Genomic DNA, 16,429 nt, shown 5'->3' with positions numbered 1-16,429 from the left:
TTTGGTGTTGTCTGGCTTCTGTTCCGATTGTTTTAGACCGCAGTTTACAAGAACTGACCATAGTCAGTTATATTTGAGGCTAAACAACATTGAACTGAACTGACTAAAAAACTGTGGCTTTTGCCAGCTATGAGAGCTGTAGCTGCTGAGTCTGTGCTGTATTTGACCCACCTTTCCAGTCAGTTTTCATTCACTGCGTTGTACTGATGTTTTTTGTTTGCAGTATTTCCTATGGCTGTCGTATTAAAAGGTCAAACTTAATTGGATGCTAGCTAGACCAAAGGCTTTTAGCTCCTCAGCAGCTCTGTTGGATGTTTTAGCATCTTGTGATGTAACCCTGCTGTAACTTGATATGAAATGTTACAAACTTTGGCTTCCTGCTAGTTATCCTTAACCACTACATCATAACCACAAGTCCCAGTTGTAAAGACAATTTCAGAAAATGTCTAATCAGAAACTATTTTTTATCAGTGATAATACATTTACACAAAAGGATACATTTGAATATAAAACAGAAGAAAATAAAACATTCCAAGAAATATTTGTCTGTTGTGTTATTACAACCCAAAATGAGTAAAGAGTTACACTTCTAGACTTAGGATGAGTGAGGTAGTTTTACAAATCAAACTATGAACAGTCACAAGTTTAATGTATTAAGTTTTTAAAGTTCTAATCCTTTGTCATTTCACAGAATCAAACCCATGTATGGTCTGTAATTTTCAACAAGTCTAGTATTTACATGCTGAAATTACCCCTTTAAACACATTCATTGTTAATGGTGAAGTGTGCCAGTCCCACACTGGCTTCAAATTTCTCAGCTCTTTGAACTGTAATAAAACTTGTATCCAACAAAGGCAACGAAGGTTTTCACCAAACTAAAGCTGAAATCTTACAGATTAATACTTCAAAACATCAGCGTTTCAAAAATGCACCAGCTGTTCTTATTCATGCAATTTTTTTTTTTTTTTTTTTTCCCAGGGTGCTTTTCTTGCTCTGTACTTTTACTGCCACATGGTCTGTATTTAACTTCATCATGTCGTCATATCAGTCTCTGCTCCTCCAGCTTTTCAACCACTCTACGCACTCGTCTCATCTCTCGACTCCTCCATTCCCTCCTGCTCAGTGTTGCTCTCCAACGATTCATCCATGGCCTCCGAGTCATTTTCTTGGCTCCCTTCCTCTTGGTCAAGTGTTTGTCTTTCATTTTCGCTCTGTTCCATCATGTTGCTGTCACCAGTGAGGCTCTCTTCCAGCGATCCCCACTCCTCAAGTCTGTCTTTTGGGAATTGATTTTCTTTTGTCTTTTTATTTTCTTTTTTTTCCAAGCTGACTTGTTGTCCTGACTTACTCTGTTCCCCTCTCTCCTCCTGTTTGATCATACCCACTTGTTGGTGGCTGAGTGGCGGATCGATGGGAGTCTCCATCTCCACCTCCTCCACTTTCACCTGAACTGCAAAGACTACAAACACAGAATTAATTTAGACATTTGCCTAAATTGTCTCTCAAAAATGAGAAGAAAGTAAAAAAAAGCATGCTGTAAAAGTGTGTCCACTCACTCTGCTGCTCCTCTGGCTCCATCTTGGGCTGGATGAATGGCACTTTTGGAGGACAGAGGTCTACCACCTCTGAAGGACTCGTCGTGCCGGTGACCTCAGGCTGCTGAGCTGCATCATCTTTACCGTGCTCATCAGAGAGCCTCTTCCTTCCACCCCTCCTTTCTAAAGAAAGCAAAAACAAGGTGTTGGGGGGATCATGTTCTTCACCCTGATATGACAGGAAACACAAGACCTCTTGAACATTTCTGAGACAAAACATACTCTTCCTTTTGTATATAAAGGGTTTGGTTTTCTTGTTCCGTGCCACCTGGTTTGTGATTATATCTACTGGGAAACAGAATAAAACATCTGTCACTTTTTAATAAAGTAGATTGAAGTAGAAAGATTTTTCCTGATTCGATTCCTTTTGTACGTTTTACATGAAGTCTGATCTGAATGAGAATCCAAACACCCACCGCTCTGTGCCGACACCACTCTACATCATGAAGAACTATGAGTTTATCTATTATCAGAAGGTGACTACCGAGTCCAGGAGGCGGTTGGAGCTGGTAGCCCATGAGCTCGCACCAGCCCACGGGGTAGATGTCGGGGGACTGGTTGTCCACCCACTGGTCGAACTCATCGTCCCAGCCGTCGAAGTGGATGAGCAGCAGGCGACCGACACACCGCTTCACCGTGGCCACACACACCAGACGTGGCTCCATCAGGTCCACGGCCTCCAGCTTCATGTTGGTGCGGAAGCTGTGACCCTGATAGTCCTGAGGGGTTGAAGACGGGTTGCATACGGTTTAATCAGTTTTGGATTTAAAGACGGCACCTCTAAGTTGTGACCAAGAGAAATAAAAGCTGGACAAGTTTGGACTTGATGTCTTACAGCGTTGAACAGTCGGGCCGGTGCAGGTTTAGCTTTGGTCTCCTTCAGGTATTTGGCCCAGGTGAAGGTCCGAGGGTCGTAACCTGCCAGGAAGCAGAGACATGAAGTGTGACTAAGTGTGAGCTACATCACTGACTGGATGTAGCGGTGTGTGTAGAAATGCAACACGTAGGTGTGTTTATATTTACCTTGAGGTACCGTGAGAAGGATGTTGTTCTTTTTACAGAAGCTCACAGGAAAGATGGCGTGAGAGGAGGCGTGGTAACAAAACCAGTCTGAGCCGCTGTTGGACATGGTGCCATCGATGCCAACCATGATGTAGCCGTCTAACAGCACCTGGACAGAGGACACAGAAGTAACAGTGTAGTGTTAAATTACACTATTGTACAACGACTGTTGGCAATTAATTAAATTCAGAATCACTAAACTGTTAAAGCAGGTGAGGCCAAAAATTAGGGATGCACAATAACTATCGGTAATTATTGGCCCGATATTGGCTGATAATTACTGGCCAATAATTATCTGCAAATACACGGATAAGCCCGATAATGACATTACTAGAGCTGAGTTGATTTGAAACAAAATGTTGATTTTTGAAGAGTAATAACTGTTCTCGTTTTTGTTGTGATACAGTAGTGATGTTTGTTATATTATTGTGTTAAGTCAGCTGCAGAGCTTTAATATTTAATTAATCTTTACTCGCTACATCTTAGCCTTTCTTAAAGGGATAGTTCACCCAAAATTCTAATTTCACTAATTTTCTACTCACCCTTATGTTGACTAAGGGTTGGGAGAAGGTCCTCCGTGCCTTTTTGGAGTTACAGCGGGGCTCCACATCAAAAAACATCCAAATACCTCCATAGTGCTTGTCTGTAATGTCCCTCTTGTATTGAGGCCCCGACATGAGAAATTGTTCCGAAAAAATTAAATAAGTCTGTATTTTAAGCTTGAAAATCGCTTTTTGGACGAAGAAAAGTGAGCTCCGTTCGCAACCGTCATATGGACATGCAGAGCTGCACGGAGCCCCCCTGTAACTCAGAGAAGCCACGGAGGACTCTGAAACTTCTCCCATGAGGGTGAGTAGAAAATTAGTGAAATTTGAATTTTGGGTGAACTATCCCTTTAACCTCAGGTGTGTTTATAAACTATTTAAAAATGTTATCGGTATTGGCATTGGATATGAGAAGCAGGCAGTTATCAGTTATTGGCATCAGTGGAAAAAAAAAAGTTATCGTGCATCCCTCCCAAAAATGATCAGACATAGACATCTCACCTTGTGCACAGTCGCTACACAGATACTTCCCAGGTTGAGTGGGTCGATGGCCTCCAGCTTCATTCCTTCTTCAAAGAAACTTCCCTCCATGTAAACCACCCTGGGCTGCAGATCACACAGTGGTTAAACCAGAGTCTTGTATAGTGTGTGAGAATGACTGTCACATCAGCAATGGCAATTTTTTTTTTTTTTTACTATCCTTAAATACAGAGGTGGGACCCAAATATAGAGTTCAGGATTGAGAGTAAGTGTACAGATTACTTTCAGTCCGTCCATTGAGAACCATGCAAAACTCTTAACAAGTGTTAAATGCTAAAATTGTGCACACGTACTATCACTTGTCTTAGAAGGTTGGAGTTATGGATCTAAAAAAAACTACAACTAATAGATTTGTCTTTACCAGAAAGGCACTGACATCCAGTATGGATTCACTGCTGAGCTTCAGTGCACGGATGCCTTAGTAATAAAAATGGGTTTGTCTATGCTTTTTGAACCCAGTTGCTAAATTATTTTTCAACAATTACACATTTCTTACCTTTTTAAAGAGCAAAAATGTATTGTCAGAGTATCCCTTCGCACTACTACTTTCCACAGAGTTTGCTGGAAAAAAGAAGGAAATGCAGAGCTTAGATTTTTGATTTGAGAAAATTCATTTAAGACAAGAATGTGGAAACAAAACGAAGCAAAAGGTTAAATGGTTTCAATAAATAAATATGTTGGCAGGTATAACAGACATGTTATTCAGTAGGCCTTTACATTTAAACAAGTGAATTAGAAAAGATTTACATCTGTACAGAAAATTAGTTTTCAGAGACCATAGTTGCCACATGAAGAGGTGAAGTTTTTGATGCTTCTGTGTTGTTGACTTCATTTTTCAGCCTCAGAGGTTGTGGCTGAGTCTCAACACAAATACTACTGTAATCAACTATTGTGTTTGGCATCCGTCCAAAACACAAAACCTCAAATTCAACCCAGTGGTCTGATCGGCTTCTGTCCCCCCAGACTGACTAAATCTCTGGACCTTGAAGTGGAACCACGAGAGGTTTAGTCGTCTTGTTTCCTGGTGTTTCCACAGCCGACTGACCGGTTGATTTATTCCTCTCTTTTCATGCGTCTAGATCGGCTGCATGTTGCCGTTTTAGTTTTATTCTATCCTGCCTGCTGTCAATCACATGTATTGATAAACTAAATTCCAGACTTACCAGGTGGTTTAATGGCATGGCCCACTTTGATGGACCAGCCTAACGGGTGCAGGAGAGGACTCCACATGTGGCACCAGAAATCGCAGACGGCGTTCTCGGGGGCGTCGCTTTGGTCTGCGTACACCAGCCGCAGGCGGCCGCCAGTGATGGTGTCTACGGTGGCGACGCGGGTCCGGGCCAGGTGTTTGGGGTCCACCACCTCCACACGCATGCCTATTCTGAAAGTGTTCTTCAGGTCTTCTGCCAGCTGGGGGAGCGACACGAGGACAGAGATGTATCATTCAATCGATAGATTTTAAATACTCATCCTGCTTTTATTCTTCTCATGCATAACAAGTGATACAAGACGACACACGGCTGAGTCGGGCAGCATCAGTTTTACCTTCAGGTAGAGGTCAACAGGTATAGTGTTGGCACCCACCAACCTTTTCATCAGATACTCTTTCCAATCTGTTATACTCTGCTTCACATCTATGGACACACAACATATAACAAATGAGAACATTCCTATTGATAATATATCAATATGGGCTATGCCAGACCAGGATTTTGCTTCAACTGCCGAACTGACCCGGCTTATATTTGAGACAGACACAGTGGCGTGCACAGACCTTTTGAAGGGCAGGGGCGAAAAGAAAGAAAAGGGCACATACAGTGCATTCTCACCACTGAAGAGGACACTTTAGCACGTGGTTTTCAACAATTTTGCCCCCCTTACCCCTCCTCTGTGCACACCACTGGACAGACGTCTTTATGGGACAGGCTTTTATTTAATTTTGAACAAAGAGATACTCTCAAATCGTTCTGTTCTAACTGTTTATAAGAGTAAGAATAGAGGTCTAGAGCCGGATCTGGAGCACGCAGTTATCTAGAAGTTTGATCGGCTTATAATTAATTGGTTGTTCGAGGCATGAACGGTATACAGGCTCTAGCTCTTTCCTTGAGTCAGTCAGAGTTCTCAATGGGGCAGGCCCGAACAACACGACCGGTCGCGTCGAGTCTGGGATTCAACCCCCGCGGATCGGACCGAGTCGGGTTTAAATTTTCAGGCACTTGAGAACTCTATCACGAATGAAGCGGCTTAGAAACTTCTCAAACAGGCTATCGTGGGCTTTGAGAGGTTTTGTACATTCACAAGAACTTGCAGAAAATAGAAATAGACCCGACTTCAAATTGAGACCGGCTTTTATTTGCTCAAACCTGTAGCCAGACCCGGCCCAGTATAGGAGACCAGCGTCTATTTTTGTCCAGGTCAAAGGCATCTCTAGACAACTGAATCAAGTCAACTGGTTTTAGACAAAAACTAAGTCCAGTTGACTTGATTCAATTGCCTAGAGATGCAGTAGTTGAGTATCTGCTGGTTGATTCTACTGTGCCGAGTGTGAATCCTCACCTTGTGGCGGCACCAGCAGCTTGCTCGTCATGGCGCACCATCCGATCGGCTTCAGCTCGCCCGAGACCAGGCTGAACCAGAAATCATGGCTGCTGTCATGCTCGAAGCCCTCATACCTCAGCAGAGCTTTGTATCCTACAGACAGAGGAGTCAAGTTACTGCTTCTGTTACGGAGAAGTAATAATCATAATATCGGCGGCGTCTCGGCCTGTGAGAATTAAACCCTGACGGACGTCCACACCTGCGATCTGGATAACTGTAGCGATCCAGTAGACTTTACTGGGCAGGACGGCGTTAGTGTTCAGGACCTCCACCTTCAGCCCCACGTTGATGTCGTCCCACTGGGAACACAGAGGAACCTGCAGGGGTCAAAGGTCAGATATTTCTTTACAGATCATCAGTGTGACATGTTTTATGGTTTCCACTTTTATTCAGTATTCAATAATCAATGATCAGGTATAATTACTTACAGAAAACTGTATGATACTAAATAAAATATGTTGTGTTCACTCACTACTTAAAAGGGGTAGTTCACCCAAAATTCAAATTTCACTCATTATCTACTCACCCTCATGTCGACTAAGGGCTGGGAGAATTTTCAGAGTCCTCCGTGCCTTCTCGGAGTTACGGGGGGGTCCGCGCAGCAGTATTTGTCCATATAATGGTTGTGAATGGTGCTCACTTTTCTTCATCCAAAAAGACACACCAAAAAACATCCAAATACTGTACCTCCATGCTGCTCGTCTGTAATGTACCTCTTGTATTGAAGCCCCGACATGAGAAATTGTTCTGCCTGACACAGGAAGAGACACTGGGAGCTTCTGCTACAAACAAGCTTAAAATATAGACTTATTTAATTTTTTTCGGAACAATTTCTCATGTCGGGGCTTCAATACAAGAGGGACATTACAGACGAGCAGTATGGAGGTATTTGGATGTTTTTTGGTGTGTCTTTTTGGACAAAGAAAAGTGAGCACCATTCACAACCATTATATGGACAAATACTGCTGCGCGGACCCCCCGTAACTCCGAGAAGGCACGGAGGACTCTGAAAATTCTCCCAGCCCTTAGTCGACATGAGGGTGAGTAGATAATGAGTGAAATTTGAATTTTGGGTTTACTATCCCTTTAATTAAATACAAGTACCACTGTGACACCATGCAGTAACTGCCCAGGTTGGGCCAGCACTTTGTATAAACCAAAGTGACCAGTGCAGATACGTGTATTTCATCAGAGACTGAGATGACTTACATGTCTGAAGCAGGAGACGGACGCAGCCACTGACGTCTCCTGGTTCAAGTAGGCGCCCCACTCAAAACCTGAAGCACCAGAGGGAAAGAGGAGAGGAATCAAACAGCTGCTCAGCCCTGTGGTGTTGGATTCAATTTCTATCTAGTCCTGACCTTTATTTATGCAAAATAATAACTGCTATTGTAATAGAAAATGTAAAAACGAAAGGTGCATGCTCTACAATGAATACGCCACTGACTCTCAGAGGATGAAGTTTCTGCACCGACAGCAAACATGTGCACTGTCAATATCAATTCATCATCTCTATTCCAGGGCAATTCATTTATTTCTTCTTTGTATCATGTGTGTGAGAGAGAGAGAGAGAGAGAGACGGAGAGAGAGATCAGCACCTTTACCGTTCAGTCCTGGTGTGGGAGGAGGGGCTTTGTTCACCTTGTTCAGCACTGTGGCTTTTTTCGAGGGTGGCCTTCCCTGCAGACAGGAGCACAAAGAGAGAGAGCATTTAGTTGTCACATGTTTCTCACTGTTGTATGTATCTGTGTAAAATTACAGTGTATCATCATAATACAATTACTATATACTTTATGTATAAGCCATGATACAAAAACAGCTGTCCAAGGTGACAGGTTTTCCTCAAAAACACTGACATCACCTGTTCAAGTGTTCACCAGAGTGACAATCCAGAGTAGTAGCAGCTTTAATACCACCAAAACTAAAGTAACATTTGGTAAACATCAACTTTCAGGGAGTCATTCCATGTTTCTCTCATTTACTGCAGTTTTCAAGAATTATAAGTAAAGATCACAATGGACACCTCACGTGTCATTCTTTGTTCGCTGTGTATTATGTCAAAGACGTCCATCAAGCTCTGACACACCCACAGCCTGATCTGTCTGTGCTGCTCTTCAAAACCTCACACATGTTCACTGCAAACAAGCAAGTGCTCGCAATATTGAGTTGTCACGTTTGCAAAAACAACTGAAATGACTCACTGAAATTAAACATTGCTGTAAAGTGATTTCAACCACCTGCTAACTGAACAATCATTTCAGCTTTTGTTGAACAAATTAGTTTTTTGCACAAGTTTCTATCAAAATTAAAATTTCCTAATATGTATTTGTCAAGTTCAATTTAGCCTTCAGCTGACCTCATATTGAGCTTCAACAGGTCCATAACGAATAGGTTTATTTAGGATGACCTAAGATGCCTTAAACGCATTTTCCACCTTGCTCTTCCAAACCCTCTGTTTAAACTTTATTGATAAAGTGGAATAAAGACACGTCACTGGGATGGGATCTAATAGTTGTGGATCAACAGGTCGTGTCCTCCTCCATCGGACCTGCTGTGACTCACTCACCAGGTGGCCCAGGTAGACGCCACCTGTCCCGGAGGAGTGTGGGTGTGTGAGCCGGGAGGGGACGGCTGAACTCTGGAGGAGCCGGGACCGACGGCTCTCCAGCTCCACGGTGTTGTAGTAGTCTCCGGGCTCGAAGTGCTTCTGGCAGACGAACAGCTTGTTGAGGACGTGCAGCGGAGTGTCTACGTCCATGCGGAGGGCGGACAGCCACCGGAACAACCGACCCGAGTCCCCGACGGGAAACCGGTGGAAGACGAGGTCGGGCCGTTTCACGCTGCAGCAGCTCTCCACGCAACATGTGTAAACCATGTCAGCGGTTTGGGGGTGTGAACGGGTCTGGTGGACTTCAACTGTGGCGGGGGAAACACCCACACACGCCCCCTCAGGCCGCCGGTTTGATTTCAAGTCCAGCGCGGTCTCCTCCTCCTCTTCTTCTGATGCAGCTCTGCAGCGGAGACGCGTTCACTGCCCTCTGCTAAATACCGCCACCTCGCGGCCGCAGCCACACATTACGGAGATACACACGTATATGAAAGTATGTAATTGTCTTCATTAGTTAATAGGTGGGAGTTATTTTTAACCATTTGGTGTTAACCAGCCCAAAGAGGAGCTGCTTCAGGTATCCATCCAGGCTTTAAAACACTGGCAGGATAGCCTGCATATGAATTATGTGAATAATTGATATTTGGCTCTCCCTTTCTCTCTCTCTCTCTCTTTCTTTTTAAATCTGTTTTATTAGATTATATTTAATTTTTTGTCGATATGGACCGGTTATTGTGTCTGCAATAAAGATTGATTTGCGTTTTGAATTTGTCAGACAAGAGCAGCAAATTCAACACAGCATAACTTTTGAAAATTGTAATGGATATCTTTATATTTTGGGTATTTTCTGATATTCTCTATTAATTCCTTAATCATTAAATTGTTATTCAAAGCCTATATAACCCCGAGTTAATATGATCCTGTGAAATATGATACTTTTTCCAAACAAAAGATCAATAATGACATTATCTACAGCTAATATCATCACTATAATAGACGATGGAAGAAATTATACTTTCAAAATACAGTGGCTCTTGTACCATATAATTGCCAGTGGAAGTTGCTTTCAAAAGGAAAGAAAAATAAGGCAACAGCAGACCTTCTCTGTGAACCTTGTCAAACGCTCCATGTAAGTTATAAGATAGAAATCAAATCGATCATTCAGGAAAGTTTGTGGGCAGCACAATCACATCTTTTACTCACCTGCAGACGTGCCAGAATGGAGGACTTCTTGGAGTTTGATGAATAGGAGCGTGAGCAGGATAAACTGCAGAAACGCTTGGTCTTCGAAAAGAAGGTGCCTGTGGTGCCGGCGGTGCCGCACATCTCACACACCACTGTAAACATAAACCATTAAACAACTTAACTGATATTCCTAGAGCATGATCAGGTGTGATTTCTATTGGCTAAAATGTTTTATCCCCTCCTTTTGAATCACATTACAATATAAAATGGCATTTAAATGAATAAATAGAGAAACTGCATTTCATTCAACACACTGCTCCTAACCTTCTTTTCGTAGCTCACCTGGTCGTTCCTCTCTCTTTTTTTCTCCTTTCTTCACCACTCTTCCTGCCTGAGGTTCTTTGTCACCTCCGTCCTCTGTGTCATCAGACTGAATGGGTGCCAATTCATTGTGTTCAGCCTATGAAGAAAAAAACACCAGAGTGGTAAACAGATGAATGGATGCATGAAAAAGACACATATTTTTAATCACATGTAAATAACTGAAGGGCTTGTTTGAACTCGCAGTGGCACCATCACTCCCTTTCTCTACAGTGACCTTTACTGGTGCACGATAATAACTACTCACACTAATGCTACGCTCCCTTGGCTCAGCTGTAATGCCTCTCCGTTGGATAGCAGGAAGGCAGTTACTGCAGCCAACTCCGCTGCAGGAGAGACAGGACGGACGGACGAACACTGTGGGAGCAGCTCCCGGCCTCAGCTTCAGGGGCCCTGCAGGTGGTCTGGGCTCAAAGTATTCCCTGCCAAAATGCTCGCTGCAGAGGTGGGAGTTGGGCGTGGCGACCCACTGGGTGCGAGTGCGCAGAACCTGCTTCTCCCATTTGCGAAACTCCTCAGGGTCCTTGGGGAATTTAAACAATGTCACACCATCTTCTACGGTTTTGCCGCATCCATAGGCCACGCAGTGGTAGGGCATCTTGTGTTCTGCTCAGCAAAGGGACTGTCGATGAAGACGGGAGTTCAAAGCTGGACATACAGCTAGCACATCCTTTCCTTTCCTCGAGTGTAGGATGTTGTTGTACGAGGTCTGCAGAGAAAATGATGACGATTGATTAATGTGTATATTTTGTTTCCACTGCAGACAATTATGGACCACAACATTAACTTTTAGTTCAGGGCGGGTTAACTGGTCAATCAGGGCAGGTAGAACCAAATGATGGAGCGTGATACCTACACTGGATCTTGATGTGGTATTTCTCAGTATTAAATGCTGCAATGCATTTAAATGACTTAAAGCAGATATCAGTGGAATGTTTTTGTTAATATAAGTCCTAAATAGTCCTATTTTCCGTCAGCAATCACTTACATGAAGTATTTCAGCCTAAACACGAGTCTCTCCGTCACTCTGCTCTGCTGTAACCCGAGGAGAAAATTTTCCTTGTGGGATACAAGTGTTATCCAATGAGGAGAGAGAACGGCATGAAGGGCTGTGTGTGCAGCCAAGGGATGCGCGTGAATGTGGTGACGTAGCACGAGGACCAATTGATGCCTGACAAGGGCGGGGGCTGCTAACTCATGGTGCGTTCAAAGAAACTCGTACTTTGTGTTTTTCCTTCCTGTGAAGTCATACCAGTTCGATCTGGTACGAGTTCACGGGTCGGAAGTTACGAGTGGCCGTTATAGGGAACTTTCACAGACAACAGGATGGTAAAAACACGAGCTACGGGTTACCTGGAACGCTACCAAGTCGTAGTTGTGACTTGAAGCTGTAACTTACGGTTTCAAAAGCCTGCCTTGAACGCAGCATTAGCCGAAACGGCTTTTCTGCTTTAACTGTAATTTTTGGCTGAGTGAGATGACAATTGATTGATGCCTCTCCCTGTTTGACCACTGTGTTCACACAAAACAAGATGGCCTCTTGAAATTGTCTTGAGCATTGTTTTAAAGCACATCTAAAACGAAAATATTGTTTGGTAGTTTGGACTAAAGTGATTAGTAAAGAAACCTTTCATAATATCAGACCTAAACATAGAGTATGTGTTCACACAACACGCACGATGATCAGTTTTACATACAGACTTACAGGAGAGTGTATTTGATATATAATAGAGCACAAAATAACCATGGCTCACGTGTGCATTAACGAACATTGTTTAAATGTTAAAATACGCTCGTTTCTGGAGCTAACACATTAACGCCAAGCGTGTGAAAACGTAAACAAGAGTGACCACACTACATGCTGCTGCATGCGACCTAATAACCAGTTGTACTCACCTTACGTTTGTCCGGTTATGAAGCACAGAGTGGCTTGTTATCACAAATGATGGCCAAATGCAGAAGCCAATAATATCTAGGTACTAATTTGAATGTTTCGCACATCTACCAAACTATTTGGATATAGCTGTTGAGCTAAATCTTCGTAGCTCCCGGTGCTGTGCTGTACTGGGGTCGCCTACATTTGACGTCATCTAATTTGAGTAGCTAGAGAATGATGGGAGATGATGTTCGAGCCGAAAAAACGGTATTTTAGCAGAATTGCAAACGAAAACGAGTCACATAGATCATTGTGAACGAACGCAGGCCTATAGGTAGCTATATGGGTGAGGGGTTTAGGTGTAACTTACCTATAATGGTGGTTGCCTGTTTCTGTTTCTGTTCTACTTGTCACCATCACGCTGGTAAGTTCATGTTGGTCAGTTTTTGTAAGGTATTTTTGGTTAATTACCATGGCTGCTCCCAAGACAGTAAAGTCAGAAATGTTGAGGGGAAAAAAGCTTTATTAATAAGGGAACATATACCTATGCTAATAATCCAACATCTTCAGTGTAACTTGACAGGTCAGCCAGGAAAAAGGTCTGTAAAGGGGCTAAATCAAATCAGTGTATGCAGGCTCTCAGTTATCTCACCATGGGATCCACATGTTGTTTGAAACAGCATCCTGAGAACTGACTGTACAGCGTAATGCTCTATGGAAGGCCACGTTACTCTTATCTATTTGATTGTCCAGTTACATTTTTCCAGAACTACAAGCTACACTCTGAAACTGTAAAGGCAGGAGAAGACCTTTTGTCAGCTGAATTTGAAGGCTGATTATGTCACAGCATTGTGACAAGGCCTGTCCCAAATCGAAGGCTCCACCGAACCGACCAAGACACTCTATGGCCATGACTGACGGAAAAGAGACTGTTCAAATCAACACCAATCGATTTGACAGCAAGAAAACTTCAAATGAAGAATGAGGAGGAGACACTGCGACAGAAAGTGCAATGTCAAAACTTCCAAAGACAGCTCAGGGAGAGGAACGAAGAAGAGCAGCTGATCCGAGACGAACGAGAGAAATATTTGCGCCTCACAGAAATTGAGAAAAATACCTGAGGGACCCTATGCCCTATCCAAAGCCCCGCCCAGAGTTATTCCTCCCCTCCCAGAACCTCTCACCTGAGTTTGAGCTGAGGCTGCCCCCCCTCCCCTCCATCAGCAGAACATCCACAGCCAGCTCCTGCACACGCCGGCCGCCCTCTGCTCAGACAGACCGCTCCTACACCGTCCTTCCACCCATCTCAAGAGCTTCCACACTGAGGTCCAGATGCCAGTAATCTGGACCTATTTAGGGTTTTCTCTGGGTGCTCCGGTTCTCCCACAATCATTGTCATAAAATAAACTAAAAACCAAATAATAAGTGTCTGGACCTACATAATTATCACATACTGTAGGCTATGTGTTCCATAAGAGCTCTAATACACAGAAGATAACTTCAAATTAGATGAAACAGAATAAGTATTTAAAGTGTGAACTAGTGTTAATAGGCTATATGCTAGGCCTATATGAAATTTGAGGTATCTGTTACAAAAAGGGCGGACAAAGGGCGTGGAGGTGTGTACAAAATACACATTGGGGCGGTGTTTAGCTCAGTAGCACCCGCCCCATGTGAAGCTATAGCCTAGTCCTCACTGCAGGTGGCCCCGGTTCGAATCCCGCGTTGAGCGGCCCTATCCCCACCTCCCATTTCCTGTCTCTATCTCAACTGTCATGTACATTAAAGGCAAAAAAGGTGTTTATGGAGTCTAATATTGCAATTTGTGATTGGGATGATTGGAAATTACGTTCATGTACACTTTGATCCTCATGTCAGCTCCATTGTCAAGACCTCCTACTTCCACATTCGCCGCAGTGCCAAAATCAGACACTGCCTCTCTCCTCCTGCTGCTGAATCCCTCATCCACGTTTTGATCTCCTCCCGCCTCGACTATTGCAACTCTCTCCTTACTGGCATCACTTCCCATTCCCTCCATAGACTCCAAATGGTCCCAAAACTCTTTAACCTGCAACCTTCTCTTTAAAATGAGGCAGTGCCACAACAGAAAGCAGTTCTGTTTGATCACCAAAAAGATCTGAAGTCAGTGTCACAGTGTTTCCCTCTTGGCCCATCCTGACTGACCCTTCATTGCTTTTATCCTCATTAAATCACCTGAAAACAACACCAGGCTGAACTATAACCGCACAAACCTCAGACTGTTTAGTGTGAACCAGGGCCATCACCAGACCCTTTCTACTGCAGCACATGCCCCAGTATAAATGTCATATAGGCAGTGCTGACAAACCCACAAAACTTGGTACATAGAGTGTCGGAAGTGGCATGTCCTGAGATCTGATATGGGTGTCTACATGGTGTGGTGAAAAGGCTCAGTAGTCCATCCATCCATCTTCAAAACCACTTATCCGGTATTTGGTCACGGGGGCAGCAGACCCACCAGTGAGCCCCAGACTTCCCTTTCCCCGGCAACATTGGCCAGTTCTGAGTAGGGGACCCCGAGGCGTTCCCAGGCCAGGTTGGAGATATAATCTCTCCACCTAGTCCTCGGTCTGCCTCGTGGCCTCCTCCCTGCTGGGTGTGCCAGGAACACCTCCTGGAGGATGCACCCTGGAGACATCCTCACCAGATGCCCGAACCACCTCAACAGGCTTCTTTCCTCGCAAAGAAGCAACAGGTCTACTACGAGTCTGAATTTCCCACCTTATTTCTAAGGGAGACTCTAGTTACCCTCCTGAGGGAACTTATTTTGGCTGCTTGTATCCGAGACCTTGTTCTTTTGGCCATGACCCATTGGTCATCAGGTGAGGGTAGGAACGAAGACTGACCGGTAGATCAAGAGCTTTGTCTTTTGGCTCAGCTCTCTTTTCGTCATAGCAGTGCTATACAGCGACTGCAATATAGTTCCTGGTTCACTGATTCAGATAAGAAAGTAATTCTTATTCAAATCATACAATATCATACAACTGCAGAACAAAAGAAAACGCTATAATTGGTTATTTTTGCAGAAGTCTCTCAGCACTTAAAGACCCCCTCCCATGAAAATCGTGTTTTTCATGCTTTTCACATGTTCCTGTGGCATTTTTTTTGTGTTAGAGGACATATCAGCAGAAAAGGAAGTGCAAAATTGCATTTCTGAGTTTTTCTGCCTTCAAATTGCTGTGAACCAGTGGCAGACGCAAACTGGCAGTTTCAGGGAGACTGGGGTTGACGTGTCACAACCCCAGGGGCGGGCACTAGTGCTACAAGCTCCCGCTCTGCATCTGGCTCAGAGGTGAAAGGCTCGGTGTAGCTGTCAAGGTATAACAAGTATAGCTCACCTGGTAGAGCAGCTTGCACCGTGAGCAAGGACTATATTCCAGTCTGGGAATCGAATCCCAGTGTGCAGTTTTACGCTAAACGCGCTGAATCGGTAATTGTACAATGTCCAGCTGTCAGCGAGGGGGGGCAGCGCGCAGTCTCCGCCCACCCTCCAGAGGTGCATTGCTAATGAGCTGCTGGTGCTGTGCAGAAGGAGAGCCCTGGGAAATGGCTCAGGTTTTGTGATTTTGGCTAAAACGTTCATAATCACAATTGAAAGACCACAGAGAATGTTTTAAAATAACCAAAAAGGGTCGCGGGAGGGGGACTTTAAAAGTGCGTAAGTATACTCCTGACTGTTCGTAGATTTTGTTCTTAGTTAAAGGTGTACAGAAAAGAAAATTGAATTTGAGCCCACTTTGGGTCATAAAATTAATGTGATAACTCATCTTTCAGACGATGTAGGCCAAACTTTGTGCAAAATTCTATTTTTGAGTAAATCCGGGATGAAAGTGTGTATTTTTTTTCCCGCATTGGATAATGCAGGCGCACGGATTATACGTCAGCCTGTACACGATTCACCAGCCACTGATATTGGATCCGTCATCCGTCATTCAAACGTGAGACACGCACACACACACGGAGCTCGGGCTCGCCCCAAGCTTTGAATATCCCGCCCGCT

The 16,429-nt window shown here is 43.9% G+C and overlaps 1 protein-coding gene across 4 annotated transcripts; it reads right to left on the bottom strand.

Annotated features, from left to right (window-relative positions):
• Nucleotides 1-31: 31 nt before the first annotated feature.
• On the bottom strand, nucleotides 32-12,582 carry l3mbtl2 (L3MBTL histone methyl-lysine binding protein 2). Of its 4 annotated transcripts, none has more exons than XM_083993589.1 (18): nucleotides 12,411-12,582; nucleotides 10,762-11,223; nucleotides 10,476-10,593; nucleotides 10,152-10,285; nucleotides 7,939-8,020; nucleotides 7,550-7,617; nucleotides 6,540-6,657; nucleotides 6,299-6,433; nucleotides 5,288-5,376; nucleotides 4,906-5,152; nucleotides 4,239-4,303; nucleotides 3,704-3,808; nucleotides 2,619-2,766; nucleotides 2,431-2,513; nucleotides 2,080-2,314; nucleotides 1,818-1,883; nucleotides 1,557-1,718; nucleotides 32-1,459 (listed from the first exon to the last, which is right to left on the bottom strand). In XM_083993589.1, the coding sequence occupies exons 2-18, from the start codon at nucleotides 11,110-11,112 to the stop codon at nucleotides 1,077-1,079; spliced, it is 2,589 nt and encodes an 862-aa protein (XP_083849715.1). In that variant the 5' UTR covers nucleotides 11,113-11,223; nucleotides 12,411-12,582; the 3' UTR covers nucleotides 32-1,076. The 4 variants fall into 4 exon arrangements, with proteins under 4 accessions (XP_083849715.1, XP_083849716.1, XP_083849713.1 ...); XM_083993590.1 differs by having other exon boundaries at nucleotides 7,945-8,020; XM_083993587.1 differs by having other exon boundaries at nucleotides 1,557-1,883.
• Between the last annotated feature and the right edge of the window lie 3,847 nt (nucleotides 12,583-16,429).

The sequence above is a fragment of the Trachurus trachurus genome (assembly GCF_905171665.1).
Source record: "Trachurus trachurus genome assembly, chromosome: 19".
Classification (NCBI taxonomy): domain Eukaryota; kingdom Metazoa; phylum Chordata; class Actinopteri; order Carangiformes; family Carangidae; genus Trachurus; species Trachurus trachurus.
This window is presented reverse-complemented; position numbering and strand designations above follow the sequence as displayed.